This window comes from Leucoraja erinacea, chromosome 7 (genome assembly GCF_028641065.1).
Source record: "Leucoraja erinacea ecotype New England chromosome 7, Leri_hhj_1, whole genome shotgun sequence".
Lineage (NCBI taxonomy): Eukaryota > Metazoa > Chordata > Chondrichthyes > Rajiformes > Rajidae > Leucoraja > Leucoraja erinaceus.
The window spans coordinates 24,867,839-24,884,212 of NC_073383.1; the positions used below are offsets into that span (position 1 = coordinate 24,867,839).

Here is a 16,374-nt window from a genome sequence, read left to right on the forward strand (position 1 = left end):
CCCTGCTTCCCATTCTTCGTGTGTACAGAAATGTATTTCAAAACACACAATCTTGCAGGGTAATGTATATTTTTGCTATCTCAAGATGTATCTGTGTAGTTTTACATTTGTGTTGTTTAATCTTTTTTTATAAGAACGATGTATTGCTATTGTATTTATCTGAAAGTCAGTGAATTTCAGTGCAGCTTGTACGTTGTCTAATTTTAGTTTTCTAATTTCATGTTTTGAACATCTACTTTCATAAATATTAAATCATGAAGAACTACTAAGCCTGCACCTCATTTAGATAGGTGAGTATATATTTTTAAATAAATAATGGTATCATTGTGCAAATGTGACTTGCAACAAACCCCCAAAAATTTTAAATCACCTTTCTTTCTTTCTTAGTGTACACGTTGTCTTTGGTCAAGTTATTTCGGGACAAGAATTAATAAGAGATGTGGAAAACCAGAAAACGGATGCAAATAGTAAACCTTATGCAGAAGTCCGAATCTTAAACTGTGGAGAATTGATTCCAAAGGCCAAAGGTGTATAAATGTTTATGTGTGTGCTTGCTCGTGGAAAGGACAAGAAACTTGTACTTTCTTATTTTTGTTTCAATTGCTGTGTGACAGTGATTAAATAGATTCATGTATTTGTGATCTATAAGATATTAATTTTGATAATTTTAAATGAAAAACCTTCCAGTATAAATATAGAAAATGGCCTTATAGTCATGCAGCATGGAAACGGGCCCTTTGCCCAATTCCTCCACGCTGCTCATGCTCCACCTAAACTAGTCACATTTGCCTGCTCTTGGCCCATATCTCCCGAAACCTTTCCTATCCATGTACCTGTCCAATTGTCTTTTAATTATAATTATAATACCTGCCTCTTCTAGTGGCTTCAAAAAGCTGGAGTAACTCTGGAGAAGGAATGGGTGACGTTTCGGGTCGAGACCCATCTTCAGATCAGGGGAGTGGGCGGGACAGATAAAATGTAGTCGGAGACAGTCAGACTGGTGGGAGAAGGGGGGAGGGGGGGATGGAGAGACACCTGTTCCAGGTGTCGGCTCCTATACGTCGGCAAGACAAAGCGCAGGCTCGGCGATCGTTTCGCTGAACAACTCCACTCACTCCGCCTTAAACTACCTGATCTCCGGTTGCTCAGCACTTTAACTCCCCCTCCCATTCTCACACTGACCTTTCTGTCTTGGGCCTCCTCCATTGTCAGAGTGAGGCACAGCGCAAATTGCAGGAACAGCACCTCATATTTTGTTTAGGTAACTTTCACCCCAGTGGTATGAACATTGACTCCTCTAACTTTAAATAGCCCTTGCTTTCCCTCTTTCTTCACCCCTCCCCGTTCAACGGTTCTCCCACCAGTCTTACTGTCTCCGACTACATTCTATTTCTGTACCACCGCCTCCCCTGAAATCAGTCTGAAGAAGGGTTTCGACCCAAAACGTCACCCATTCTTTCTCTTCGGAGATGCTGCCTGTCCCGCTGAGTTACACCAGCATTTTGTGTCTACCTTCGATTAAAACCAGTATCTCCAGTTCTTTTCTGCACATTTTGTCACGTGCACTGCAATATCTCTTCTGGTAGCTTGTTCTGTATACCCATCACCCTAGGTATAAAAATGCCAGCATTTGTAGTTCCTTGTTTATTATTTATTACACTTTCTGTTCATTTATGCATAAGACTTTAGGAGCATTTGAGTTTTCAACAATGAAATATAGTGTATTAAATGAATATCTTACAATTTTGCATAACCAGCCAAAAAGGAAGAGAAGAAAAGAAAAAAATCTTCCTCCACTTCTTCGAGTGAATCTGAGAGCTCCTCTGACTCTGATTCGTCCTCGGAATCAGAAAGTGATACAGATGAAGATTCTAAGAAGCGGAAAAAGAAACAACGCAAGAAAGATTCGAAAAAGCGAAAGAAGGAAAAGAAGAGAAGAAAGAAATCAGAAAAGAAAAGGTTGGTGTTAATTTCTATATGTTAACAATGTTGCTGATGATTCAGAGTAAACTGATGGACGATTAATAGTAATGGGAGAATGAAGTATTTGTGGAGCCTTGAGACTAAAGATTGTGGTTGTCAACATTTTTATTGCTGCCGATGGTCACAGGATATCATGGATACCCATTTTTGAGCTTCTGAATCTGTTCTGAGACTCCCGTGTAGCATGTTGGAATGGAATGTCAAGTTGGTGAGTGCTGAGGCTTTGTCTCTCCAAGGACTGTGAGGTAGTCTCACCCTCAGAATCCCATCCAACAACTTTCCTACCACTAACATTAAGCTCACCAGCCTGTAGTTTCCTTGCTTGTCTTTGTTGCTTATACAATAAAATAATCTGCAATTGGAATATTTGGAAATTAGGATGGTTCAGGTTACTTTTTATCTGAAAAAAGTGGATTTAAAATACGTTGGAATGTTAATAGGGATAACATCTCATGGCCCGGAAAATCTGCTAGTCTGGCATCACCAAAATTCTGAATGTCTCCAATTATAAGAGATTTGTAATAGCATTAATTTTTTTTTAACTTGACTGTTTTAAAGCTCATCAGATGAAAGTGCAGAAAGTATCACACAGGAAACTGTTGCCACTGTCTGTCCTGAAGAAATTCCACCTGTACCAGAAAATAGGTTTTTAATGAGAAAAAGTCCTCGTAAGATGGATGAGAAAGAGAAAGATAAGAAAAAAGAAAGAGAAAGAGAGAGGTTTGTATGACTATAAAAACATATTTTGTGTGTTATATTAATTCTTGTCAATATATTTCCGAAGTGCTGTATAACATCTCAGCATTAGTTCTCAAAATTATATATCCATTAAGCAAGTTCCATTTACACTTATTTTGGAATATGCTATTTTATGCAGTGAAGGTTTATGTAGTTTGTGTAGACCACTGAACGGGAACCAGAGAACAGGGCACTGGAATCCTCTGATGGCAAGTTACAGATTTCAGTTTAATAAATCTCTTATAAGATAAAGCTGTGTGGCGCAGCTGGTAGAGTTCCTGCTTCACAGCGACAGAGACCCGGGTTCGATCCTGATCTCTGGTTGTGTATGTGTGAAATTTGCATGTACTCCTGTGACCGCGTGGATTTCCTCCTGATGCTCCACTTTTCTCTTGTATCCCAAAGACGTACAGGTTTATAGTTGAATTGGTCTCTGTAAAAATCTGTAGGGAGTGGTTGAGAAAGTGGGATGACATAGAACAGGTGTGAGCAAGTGATCATTGGTTGGCATGGACTCTGGGCTGAACGGCCATTTTCTGTGCTGCACCTCTAAACTAAACTAAAGATACAGCTTTTAAGAAGGAACTGCAGATGCTGGAGATACAGCTGATTTAGTCATCTCGACAACTCTGAATAGGCTATGAAATCTACCTTGTCTGTTGTGCTGCAAGTATCCCAAGAACAATTATTGAGAAGTTACTTATCAGCCAGATTACTGAAATTGGCTATGTTAAGCAGGACCTTATAAAGTATATCTTGTAGTGAGAGAATACTAAAGTAAGAGTAGATATGACTTTCTAGAAGATAGTGGTGGCATTCTTGCAAAAAAGTTTTTGTCATGAATTAAATTACTAACAGTACTGTTTTGTCAATTAGTTTGTTTTTTCAATACATAAGTAACCGGTGTCATGTGCAATTTCTACCATGACAGTTGCATTTTCAAGTACATTCTAACATTAATCAATTTGCTGACATTCCATTCTTTACTGTCTGTAAATTTAAACTCATTTTGAATTTTTCTAAGTCTATCGAGATAAGTTCACGTGATCGGAGTAGAATAGGGCCATTTGGCCCATCAAGTCTACTCCACCATTCAATCATGGCTGATCTATCTCCCTCCAAACCCCATTCTCCTGCCTTCTCCCCATAACCTCTGACACCCATACTAATCAAGAATCTATCTATCTCTGCCTTAAATATATCCACTGACTTGGCCTCCACAGCTTTCCAAAGAAACTGTAGCAAAGAATTCCGCAGATTCACCGCCCACTGACTAAAGAAATTCCTCCTCATCTCCTTCATAAAAGATCGCCCTTTATTTCTGAGGCTAAGACCTATAGTCCGAGACTCTTCCACTAGTGGAAACATCCTCTCCACATCCACTGTATCCAAGCCTTTCACTGTTCTTCATTATGATCTTCATTAAGACATGAAATTGTATTGCTCACCTCCCTTATTCATTCTAGGCCAAGCCTCCTCGTAATCCAACAACATATCACATTTAAAGTTCTTACCTCTGTGTTTAAACATCTTCATCAGCTAACTTCTCCTATTTCTATGTATTACAATTCTTTCTCAACTCTTGCTCTAATTCCCATTAGAGCCCATCACCTCACTAAATTGCCCAGTCACAATATCACCATTCATGTAGCTCAGTTATGACAAGTGTTTCCATAACACAGATTAGATGTAAAGCAATTAGTGAATTGGAGAACACTATTTGCTTTAGACGGGCTGAAATAGTTAGAACATTATTTCAAATGGGACTTGGAGGACCACTTTAAAGTTTGGAAATTGATGAGCAGAAAGAAAGAACTGTCTTGGATTAAAACAATTTAAGGGAGAAAAACAGTTTTGACGTGACATCACTGCAGTAATCTGACACTTCTCTTTTAAGAAAGTTACGATTTTAACTGCAGGTTATATTGAAATTGACAACTGATGGCTTCTATTGAAACTTGAGCAACAATATTCTATTAAATGATGTGACATACAACCTTTAGTATTTTTAGCTTGCAGCAACAAAAGTAAATTTATTGCTATTGAAAAAATTCCTTTTTATTTTTGAAAATTTGCATGGGGGAAAAATAACTTTGTTATTGCAAGTCTAAAACTCTCTAACCCTCTTTTCCCCATTGACACAATTGCCCCTACAACAAGATTTTCTATAACGTGGGGCATTCTTGGGAATGCAACAATTGTTATAGAGCAGAGCTTCCTATCGATTGGAAATGTCTCTAATTTCTACATAGGCAGTAAGAGCATATCTTCATTCGCAGAGGTAAGAATGGAAACAGCCACACAAACTCTGCTTATGATACAGGAAATTGGAGCACAGCCAAGCTCATAAAGAAAACAATTCATATATTGATCAGGATTATTTTGGTGCTGTTAACAGGATAGATATTCGATTTGGAGACACAGAGTTGGCTAACTGATAGGACATACAATGATCTCAGAGTAATCGAGGGATTAGAGAAGAGCCATGGAGAATTAGTTAGAGTGAGACTTTTGAGCAGGGAGATGATGCTAGGCGTGAAAGGTAATGGAAGATACATGAGGAGAAAGTGCCAACATTTTTCACGCCGTCTGATTGGGCGTTCAGCCATGTGGGAAGGTCCCGAAAGAAGCAAGTTCTGCCAAATTAAGATTTACTGAGTGAAAAGAGCCAGTAGAAGAATTAGGGTTAAAATCCAAGGCAGGGTTAAACATTCATTCTCTATTTGGCCTGAAGTCTGCCACACAGTGGAATAGTTGACGGAGACCAATAGAGGACTTTTATTCAACTCTCGCATGAGTGTATGTTCGTGACCTTCATCATAGGGGCGGGACTTTATTTATATTCAAATTATACTTGTAGCGTACCAGATTCACACAAGGTGGAATCAGTCACCCACTACTGCTTTGAAAGATTTGAGTACAGCAAATTATGATTACGATTAAATGAAGAAAACTATTCTGTTATTTTGATATAAGATCAAATGCCATCTTCTACTACCTGATAATGGAATAGTATTATTATTTGCTGTTACATAACATGTTGGGCCTGATAGACACAAGATGCTGGATTAACTCAGTGGGTCAGGCAGTATCTCTGGAGAAAAAGAATAAATGACATTTTGGATCAGAACCCTTCTTCAGACTTAAAGTAAAGGTGAGGTGGAACGCTGATCATGGTGGGCAGTATCAGCAGGGCTTAAAGTGATGGGTAGGCAGTGGTGAATCTTATATTTTGTGTTTTTGAAAACTGAGTTTTAGAATATAATAATTTATAATAGCAATATTTCTGAAATATTTAGATTTTTTTTTTTGAATGCATAACTTGGGGCGTTGCTTTTTTTTCATCCTCGTAGTTCCATTTGTATAAAAGGAATAACTGTCTTTACTTTAAACAGCAATGCTTCAAATTCCCAAATTTCTACATATCAAAGGCGACTTCTGGTTACAAGATCAGGGAGAAAAATTAAAGGAAGAGGACCCCGGGTAAGTAACTTGTCTTTTTTCCCAAATCTGTTTTATCCTTTGTACTTTCTATAGTGTGGATAGAAATGTAATTATATACATTGGTCAGGCTTGACTTAGTGATCTTGAGCCATGTTCCACAAAGACTTTAGTACAAAGGGAATGATGACTTTGGAACCAGCTGTTAACCAGAGTTTTCACCATTGAGGTGGACATACAAGATCCTATTGGGATGCTTATAGAAAAGATGAGCGTCTCCCAATCTCCTGATCAGCATTTAATCACATGGCTACAAAAGTAAACTAGCCGTTTTTTAAAAAGTTGACTATATTACATGTAGCAGATATCTCTAGGTTTTTATTCGTGAAGTTCTTTTGTAATTTCCTGAATTTATGTATTTGCAAGTTTTTCATCCTTTTATGTCCAGCATGACTCATTCTAAGTCACATTGTTTGTTGTGACCCGTCCAGATTCTTGGGCACTGTATACAAGGTTGATACTCCAGTACAGTACTAAGGTTGTGCAAAAAAATAAATTGTATGAAGTCCATCTCCTTTCGATTATTTAATATGAAATATCCCAAGGGACTATTTCACATAAGCCCCAGATTCATATATCATTATCACATTGCTTTCTGTCTGTATATATATTGGCTGCTGAAGTAGCTACTCTTCCAAAGGGGCTTCACTGATTTAAGGTGCTTTTTAACGCTCTTGAATTGTTAATGGAACCAAGTAGAATGTAATTTCAAGTTCTTTTCCTGATGACATATAATTGGTATGGTTTTATGTCGACTGTTTTTACATGTTTTTAAAATCATTTTGTGTAGCGTTACAGAACACCTTCAAGATCAAGGTCTCGGTCAAGAGATCGATTTAGACGCAGTGAAACTCCACCACACTGGAGACATGAGATGCAACGAGCTCAGAGAATGAGAGTTTCCAGTGGAGAACGTTGGATAAAAGGAGATAAGTAAGTGTTACAAATATCCAAAAAGTGAAAGTATAACCTGCAGGTATGAGTTTTTGTCAATATCTCAGTTGATTTACAGATTCATAAAAGCATTTTAATACATATTAGCTGTTTTAGGACAGTCCGACTGCAAAATCGTTTTTATTTTTTTTATTTGAAACAATAATTTGTACAATAAATACAATCATTGCCTTTTGTTATGATCATTGTACCATCAATTCAATACATTCCCTTACAATGCATCAGCACCACTCATATTTCCTCCTTACCAATGAACCATGAAGCATTTGGGAGGCTGCTACACAAGACCAGCCCCACGGTATTAAATGTGGGTAGGGCATAGACTTCTGTCCTTCTGTGTCAAAGTCTGTTTGCTGTGCTGAGCTTCAGTGTGTCCCTCAACTTGTATATCTGCTACATGCCACTTGGCAACATTCACTTGTGGATCCCTCCTAACACTGGAAGACCAAGGTTTAGGCAGATCAAAGTGTGTGTTTCACCTAGCCTGTAGGTTCAAGAGACCCCTGTTGTGCAGCTGCTAGGGGCACACCTTGACAATGACTATTGCATCCTTTTCTAGACTTTCTTCGCAAATGCACAATGCACAAGGAGGTGGGAAATCCCCTCATTCGCACCACAGTCACTTTGAGGCCAGCATGCACTAGGACTTCACTCCCAGTCAAGTGAAATCTTGATGCCTATTTGTGATTTCCAGTGCTGATGCGTTCTCCTGTATGACATTGACGGTCAACCCAGGAAACCAGTCCACAGAATCCAATATCTCCTCCCCCAACAGGGTAGCCAGGATGTTTATTGCTGACCATAGCCTGATGCACGTGGTCAAAGTGGCTCTTTCTACATAGGATGGTTAGTATGGCGGGGTCCAACTAAATGCTGCATTGGGCTGCAACAAGACCAGGTCCATTCTTTGCGACAGCAGGACAGATAGAATTCCCCAGTTCCTCGAAAGACTTGCACATCGAGATCCAATGGACATGATGCATTCTGAATCTCCAGATGAAATGGAAGATGGCTTGGGTTCCCGCCGCAGCACAAGAGTCGGGTGTTGGCACCATGTACGGCACTGAGAGTTGAGAAGCTGATGATCTTGAGTATAGGAGCAAAGAGGTCTTTCTGCAGTTATGCAGGGTCCTGGTGAGACCACACCTGGAGTATTGTGTGCAGTTTTGGTCCCCTAGTTTGAGGAAGGAGATTCTTGCTATTGAGAGAGTGCAGCGTATGTTAACGAGGCTAATTCCCGGGGTGGCGGGACTGTCATATGATGAAAGAATGGAACGTCTGGGCCTGTATTCACTGGAACTTAGGAGGATGAGAGGGGATGTTATAGAAACATATAAAATTATTTAGGGATTGGACACGTTAGATGCAGGAAACATGTTCCTGATGTTGGGGGAGTCCAGCATCAGGGGCTGCAGTTTAAGAATAACGGATAGGCCATTTAGAACTGAGATGAGGAACGTTTTCAACCAGAGAGTTGTGAATTTGTGGAATTCATTGCCTCAGAAGGCAGTGGAGGCCGATTCACTGGATGCATTCAAAAGAGAGCTAGATAAAGCTCTGAGGACAAGCGGAATCAAGGGATATGGGGAGAAGGCAGGACGGGATACTGATGGTGGATGATCAGCTGTGATCACATTGAATGGCAGTGCTGGCTCGAAGGGGCGAATGGCCCACTCCTGCACCTATTGTCTATGTATATATCTATGGTTTTCTTCTTGCTGCAACATTCTGACTCTCAAAGGTCAGTTGAAAAAGCCGATCAATCTGTGGGTCCAAGCAGAAGAGTCACATCTCCCTATACAGGGAGGCTTTGACCTTAGTATACTCATAACATTGACGCCTCTTCTGGTCACGTTCTTCCAGACAAATTTGACAAAAGGCTTGGTGCAGCACACAAATGAGACAAGGGAGAACATTATCTGGGTCTTCATTTGAAGATTATGTTTTCTGTTACCCATCCAATATTTGGACCGCACTACTGACGGGCGGCCCAGTAGCGCAGCAGTAGAGTTGCTGCCTTACACAGCATGGAAATCCTCTATTTAATCCTGACTATGGATACTGTCTGTGCAGAGTTTGTACCTTCTGGTACCTCTGATCGCGTGGGTTTTCTCCGGGTGCTCCGGTTTCCTCCCTCATTCCAACGACGTGCAGGTTTGTAGGTTAATTGGCTTTGGTAAAATTGTTTTTAGAAAATGTCCGTAGTTTGTAGGATAGCGCTAGTGTACAGGGTGATCATTGGTCGGTGTGAACCTAGTGAGCTCAAGGGCCTGTTTCAGCTCTGTATCTCTATTAAGTATTGATGTCTGTGTAGAGCTGTTGGAACATATTCCTGATTTCTCTCCCTAGAGCCCACTTTGGGAGAGCATGTCCATTGTGTCTGTGATATTCTGGTCCAATTTGCCTTGGTACATGTCCATAGCCAATGCGAGCCTGTTCAGAGATATTCCTATTGGGTTCGATACCGACCTGATCCCAGGTATGTTTCCACAGACTGTGCAAGCACATCAGACCTCCTATGCTGCTGGACTGAATTCAGCAGTGAGGAGCCAGGGGCAAAATTAATCCAGTCCCCATCTTCATTACTGTTTGTAGCACAACCATATATTTTTGAATAGAGGCCAATCTTTATTCAAAAATGTAAATAGGTTTTGTATTTTACTTTGTGCCTTGTTTTAATTTCTGGCAGTTTAGGTATTTTTAAATAACATGTTTATATTTATTTGAAACATTTTAAAATAGTTTTTAGTTATCAGACATTTAGATATGTGTCCAAAGACCTTTGACAGCAGTGAGCTGTCAAAAAGCTTTCATATTATACGTTAACTGCAACTTCAGAAATATATTTAAATTAATATTTGCTAATTCCTTTTATTTTCCAACTGCTATTTAAAGGGGTGAAGTGAATGAAAAGAAAGAAAACGATGAAAGTAGAAGCCCAGGCAGAGGAAGAGAGGGAATGGCTGCAGAGAACAAGCCAGAAATATCGGAGAGTCCAAAAAGGAGCAAAGAGAGGGATAAGAAAACAGACCGAGATACTGGAAGGAATCAACGATCGAGGAGTAAAGAAAGGGAACAGAAGAAAACAGACAAAGATGACAAACTTGATAAAAGCAAGTCTAAAAAGAGAAATAGATCGCGGAGTAAAGAAAGAAGCAAAGATAATGAAAAGCAAACCAAAACCAGAAGCAAGGACAGAGAGCAGAAACAAAGCAAAGAAAGGAAGGAAAAATCACGAAGCAAGGAAAAGGAACATACAAAAGGCAAAGAGGGGGATAAATATACAAAATCAAGTAAGGAGCGAGAACGGAATAAAAGTAAAGAAAGGCGAAAACGTGAAAAATCCAGAAGTCGAGAGCAGAGCAGAAGTAGAGAGAGGGGGAAACGGGACAAGTCCAAATCAAAAACTCGTGAGCAAGAACAAAGTAATAGTAAAGCAAGTGACAAAAGAGCCGAATCAAAATCCAGCATCAATGACCAAGATGAGAATAATAAAGAGAGCCAGAAACAAGCTGAATCAAGAAGCCAAGATCGAGAACGAAGTAAAAGTAAGGAGAGAGGAAAACAAACCAAATCAAAGTCTAAGAGCCGAGACCGTGATGAAAGCAAAAGCAAAGAAAGGGCTAAGAGGGCCAAATCAAAATCTAAAAGTCGAGGGAGAAGTAGGGAGCGAGAGAAACGGGCCAAATCAAAATCTAAAAGTTGGGAACGAAGTAAAAGTAGAGAACAAGAAAAACGGGCCAAATCAAAATCTAGAAGTAGAGATCGAGAAAGGAGTAAAAACAGAGACAGAGACAGAGGGAGAAGGGCCAAATCCAGAAGCAAAGATCGGCAGCATTATAGAAGTAAAGACCGAGGAAGGCGAGCAAAATCTAGAAGTAAAGATAGAGAAAAGGAGAGAAGCAAAGAGAGAGAAAAACATGTAAATTCTCGGGGCAGAGACAGGGAACAAAAACACAGAGATAATTGGAGTAAATCCAATAATGGTGAGGAACACATCCGGAGTAAAGATCAAGACAAGAGAGCGAAATCCAAAAGCAAGGAAAGGGATAGGAGTCGGAGCAAAGAATGTCAAAAGAACAGAGATAAAGAACAGAAAAAAAGAGGGAGGTCAAGGAGCAGAGAGAAAAGAACTCCTGAAAAGGTTAGGTACGATGAATCAAAGAAAGAGGAAAAAATTGTAAGTTCAGAAGATAAAATTAAGGAGAACGAGTTAAAAGTTACTGAAGTTCAAAGTACAAATGGTAAAAAAGTACACAACAGAGAGAATGAAAAACTGAAAAGCCATAGCACCAGCCAGGTTAGGGATCAAAGCAGCAGCTCTGAGAGGTTGAGAGAGAATGAACAGAGGAAGAAGGAGAAGGAACGAAGTAGTAGTCCAAGTTTAAAGAGAAGGCGGGGAGATAGTAAAAGCAAGAAGTATGAAGAGAAGCACATAGCAAGCAGTGTATGTGAAAATGATGATAAAATTAAGCAGTCAAACAGCAAAGTAAAAGATCAGAACCATGACAAAAAGCACTCAAATTGTGATTCACCCCCGAGTTCCAATGAAGATAAAAGTGAATAAATGTGCTTTAAGGACAAATAATCAATTGCCAATAAATGTTTCCGTGATCTTTATTTTTCAAAGGCCTGTTTGGGACATGTCTTTTAAACTTTGATTTCTGTTGAGTTTGGGTTTTTTTTTTTGACAATCTGCTGCCTGGATTATTTGTACTACTGGACTTTTAATAAATTTGTAAAGTGGTGCAAAAGCTGGTTTCATCTAATGGTTTAATTTTCAGAGCATTATTATTTTTAGCTTATTTTTTGGTTTTTAAAACAAGTAACGTTTTATTACAGATTGAGTTTTGTGTTCTGCTTTGTGATAATTTACATTAACCGTCGATTTTTATTTTTAATGGCAATTGAAATTCTATTCGCCCGACCCAAAAAATTGTTTGAGAGAACTGGGTAGTGCAGTTCATGTGAAATGATTTAGCAGAGATTTGATTAAATATATCTGCCATGTTGGGAACAATCCAACATTCCTAACATGAAATTGGCACTGTTGCTCCGAGTGATCACAAAGATCTATAAACAAAAAAAAACGCAGATGCTGGCTATCTGAATTAAGAAAAGAAAATCCTAGAAATACTCAGCATTACTGGCAATATCCATTGAGCGATGTTTCAGGACATGAATTGTTGCCATACCTGCTGAATATTTGCAGCTTTTTCTGATTTTATTAAAGATCACAAGGATGATTGGTACGGCATATGTGGGACATTTTTGAAAAATATTGAAGCTGATTTTTAGCATTCATCCCATGCCACCCACGATCTGGAAGTGATGGATGACATATTTGCAATATTTCTCCGCTCTAATGAGCACAGAATGTCACTATAAATACGAATTTAACTGCCCGTTATAAACTTCACCTTCATGTATCAGTTTAAGATACTGCAGAATCTGTTAAGTGTTTTGTTTTTAGCTTAGTTAGGATGTCATAAGTAGCAGTGCACGAGCCAAACATGATTTGTTAGCTTTTTTTAATATAAATTTCTTGCCAATAGACTTGATTTCATCTTTTCCATTTGTTTGGGTGTTTATCCTACCTAAACTCAAAACTACAGATTGTTACAGATTCTGAGAAATGTACTTTTCTTAAAATTTTGATTTAATTGAATTTGAGTGATGCACACCCAGAGTGTTAATGGATCTCAGTTTTGACCTAAACCACAAAAATTCAAAAGTACTGGAGTACAAACAAAAATTGGCATAGATTGCTATGGAATGTATTCTTCTGTGTGATTGTTTAATAGTCTATGCATTGCTAGTACAGCAATGCAGAACATATTTCATAAAGTGAAATATCATGCTATCATATTTGATTCCAAAACATGCACATTTGGACAAACGTTTCGTATCTTGCTAAAGCTCTTAATCTGGAGAAACAGATACTCCTGTCTCCTCCTTTCATAAATCTAATGTATTTGGCAAAATATATTCGCCTAACAATTCAATCGAGCCGTTCATGGAAAACGTAACTGATTGCAAGTTCTATACACTAGCTTTTGAAAATATTTAGTTTTAATGTTTGAGGTGAGCAACGTTTAACATTTACTTCAATCTCTTTCCTTGAAACTGTCCAAAAATGAGCTTTATTGCAGATTCTATATTGAAGCATCATCTGAATATTTCTGATTTAAATTTGTTCATTTGAAAAGATAAAGATTAAAATCTTTATTTTTCTAAACTCATGGAAACAGGTTTGTTTCTCCACATAATCCAACTCTGTAGTACCTTTATGGAAGAATTTGTTTCTTTAGTGAACGTTTAATTACTCGTGTATGGCCCTTGTGATATTTTCTACAAAGTTCTATCATGCAATAAAATCGTATTGCAGGCATATCTTATTTGTAAAATTTATGATAAATTCTACCTTGCAATAAAATTATTAAAAGCTTCAAGTGCTATCTAATAGATGAGAATCTTTCATGTGTATATAGAACAATTATTTTGAGCAGTGATGTTATGTTTTAAGCGTATAACTTATTATGTTTAGTATAAACCTACCTTTCAAGTGCTAGAACAGCTCTACCAGGACTCAATTTGAGGGATCTAGGCTGCTGAAGTGTGTGTTAACTCGTGAAGAATCAAAGCAAATTGCTCAACAGAAACAAGTTGTACTTGTTGAGTACCCCGGCCCAAGTTGAGGAACAAATATTTTTTTACTTATTAATGGGAGTTATTAATGGACTTATTCATGACCGTCACTGAGAAGCCTGGCATTTATTACCCCTTGCTAATTATCTTTGAGAAATTGTTGAACTGCCGTCTTGAATAACTTTATTCCTTCTGATGTTCAGAATTCCAGATTTAGAAGTAGTAATAATATAACTCGGAGGGAAACCTGTAGGTGGTGGTGTTTCCTATACTTGTACCCTTGGTCTGATAGGTGATGGTGGCTTCAGGTTTTGGAGCTACTGATGTGTAGCTGTGGATCTTTTATGAATGGGGCACCCCTCAGCCACAGACAACCAGTGGGGAAAGAAATAGATATTTTGAATGATGGATGAAGTGTCAGACCTGGCTGCTTTTAGCTATATGATGTTGAGCTTCCTGAGTGACGTTGGAGATGCTCTTGCCGAAGCAAGGAAAGAATATTCCATTTTGCCCTGCAGATGATGGAAAGGCTTTTGGGAGTCAGGAGATGAATTGCTGCACGATACCAAACTTCTGACCAAAGCCGGAAACAATGAACAAGCAGATGCAGGAATTTTGAGTAAAATACAAAATGCTGAACTCAGCAGGTCAGGCAACATCTCTAGAGGACATGGATAGGTGACGTTGGACCCTTCTGCAGACTGCTTTTAGTTGGGGGATTGATGGGAGAAAGCTGGAAAAGAGGTGGGGCTGGTCTGTTTTGGTTTAAAAGATCAATGTAAAGTGAGAATCGGTGAGATGAAATATTGTGCAAACTGCGCATAAGCTACAGTATCTACTGTTCTACATAGTTCAATTAATCAACAAGTGGCCCTCCCTGTTTTATCGGTATTTATTATAAATCTTACGTGATCTTTCAGGAAACAGTTCAATCTTTCCCAATTTTAGGAGATTTTAAGAATTTAGCCAATCATTTCATGGTAATAATTTACAATAGTGTGAATTAATATATTAGCCATTTGCTACATGGCATGAAGAATTAAGATGTGATTAATTGCATTTTTAATCAGTAAATGGGAAAATGTAATGGATATTTATTAGGCTTATAAACCAAGTATTCATATAATGTGATCATCTTTGCACATGTGTTGATAAAATAGGCAAAAGACAAACCACCACTACATTTGTTTGACGAAAGATCTTGACCAGAAAAGTCACCTATCCACATTTTCCAGGGATGGTGCCTGACCTGCTGAGTTACACCAGCGCTTTGTATTTTTATTTTTTGTAAACTGGCGTCTGCATTTCCTTGTTTCTACGACATTTGAATGTTTTGCTATTTTTGGTTATTTGCTAAAAGTACACAGTTGGTAATAATACGAGACCTCAACACCATTGAAATAGCAGCAACTTTGTATGAATAAATACATTGTTATAGTAGCTTGACTAATTGGAATAACAACTCCAGAGCAACAGAAAAAAGGAACAATCAATAAAAAGCTGCTCCATCAAGGTACATGACAGTAAAGTGCAAGCAATGAAAACCATTTGCCAAATAACAAATACTTGCCAGATTAGAAGCAGGGATGGTATGGTGCATCTTATGGGTCGTCATTCCTATCATTTTAGCCCTGACAATGTAAAATTTCTGTCGACAACTGTTGAAGAAAAAATACCAAGAAATGTGGTCCCCAAAATTATCAGATGCAAGTCCACCTTCTAGTGAAAGGCAAAGCCCACAACATTTGTATTGAGTAGTAAAATATTCATGTAGCAGAGTATTAGTGAACAGATGGAGAGAAATATGCAGCAGTGTTCCTCTGGGGTCCTACATTGGGTCATTTTTTCCTAGTAATTGTATAATCCAAAATGTAGCAATGTTGTAAATATTATGGAGAGTAAGAGATTTCAGGAGATTGTGGGCTGATGACATAGACATGTGGAGATGCCATGTAATGTAGATATTTGTGAAGAAATCTACTTGTGTTAGCCTGAAGAATACAGAGGCAATTTTGTTTTTTTTAAAGCAAGTTCAGATAAACCTAAGGTCCATATCCCTTTATATAGATGTCCATGCATTTAAAGATGTGAAGTACTTGGCTTTAAAAATGGGAGCATGCTCAACCAATATACCTCAACTGGCATATTGTGTAGACTTGTGGGCTATATATAGTTGAAGCATGACATTAAGGCATTTAAGATGGGACAGAGGCAGTAGAACTAGATACTATCCTTAATATCTAGCTGAGTCTAGATAGTCCTGGGTTGAAGGACTTCAGTTACGTGAACAAGCTAGAAAAGGCCATAATTAGACTTGCGGAAGAGAGTGTGATGCTGACATTGTGTTAAAAATGTGGATGGGTTTGATAGAACTAGTAATATAAATCTCTTTTCTGAGACGGGCAAGTCAGTAACTGAGGGTTATTTTCTCTCTCAAACTTTTGACATTGGAATGTTTTCTGAAATATAGTAGGAAGCAGAACCTTTAAATATTTTTAAGGCTGAGTTCAATAGATTATAGGTAAGAGGGTGGAACATTATTAGCAGACA

The 16,374-nt window shown here is 38.4% G+C and overlaps 1 protein-coding gene across 2 annotated transcripts in view; it reads left to right on the forward strand.

Annotated features, from left to right (window-relative positions):
- The window catches only part of ppig (peptidylprolyl isomerase G (cyclophilin G)), a 44,342-nt gene extending 31,040 nt beyond the window's left edge, over positions 1–13,302 (forward strand). For both annotated transcript variants that reach the window (XM_055637991.1, XM_055637992.1), the window contains 7 exons: positions 261–290; positions 388–527; positions 1,758–1,959; positions 2,542–2,703; positions 6,117–6,204; positions 7,013–7,155; positions 10,072–13,302. In XM_055637991.1, the coding sequence (XP_055493966.1) occupies positions 261–290; positions 388–527; positions 1,758–1,959; positions 2,542–2,703; positions 6,117–6,204; positions 7,013–7,155; positions 10,072–11,743 (2,437 nt within the window). In that variant the 3' untranslated portion in view covers positions 11,744–13,302. The remainder of the gene's footprint in view (positions 1–260; positions 291–387; positions 528–1,757; positions 1,960–2,541; positions 2,704–6,116; positions 6,205–7,012; positions 7,156–10,071) is intronic.
- The last annotated feature ends 3,072 nt before the right edge of the window (positions 13,303–16,374 follow it).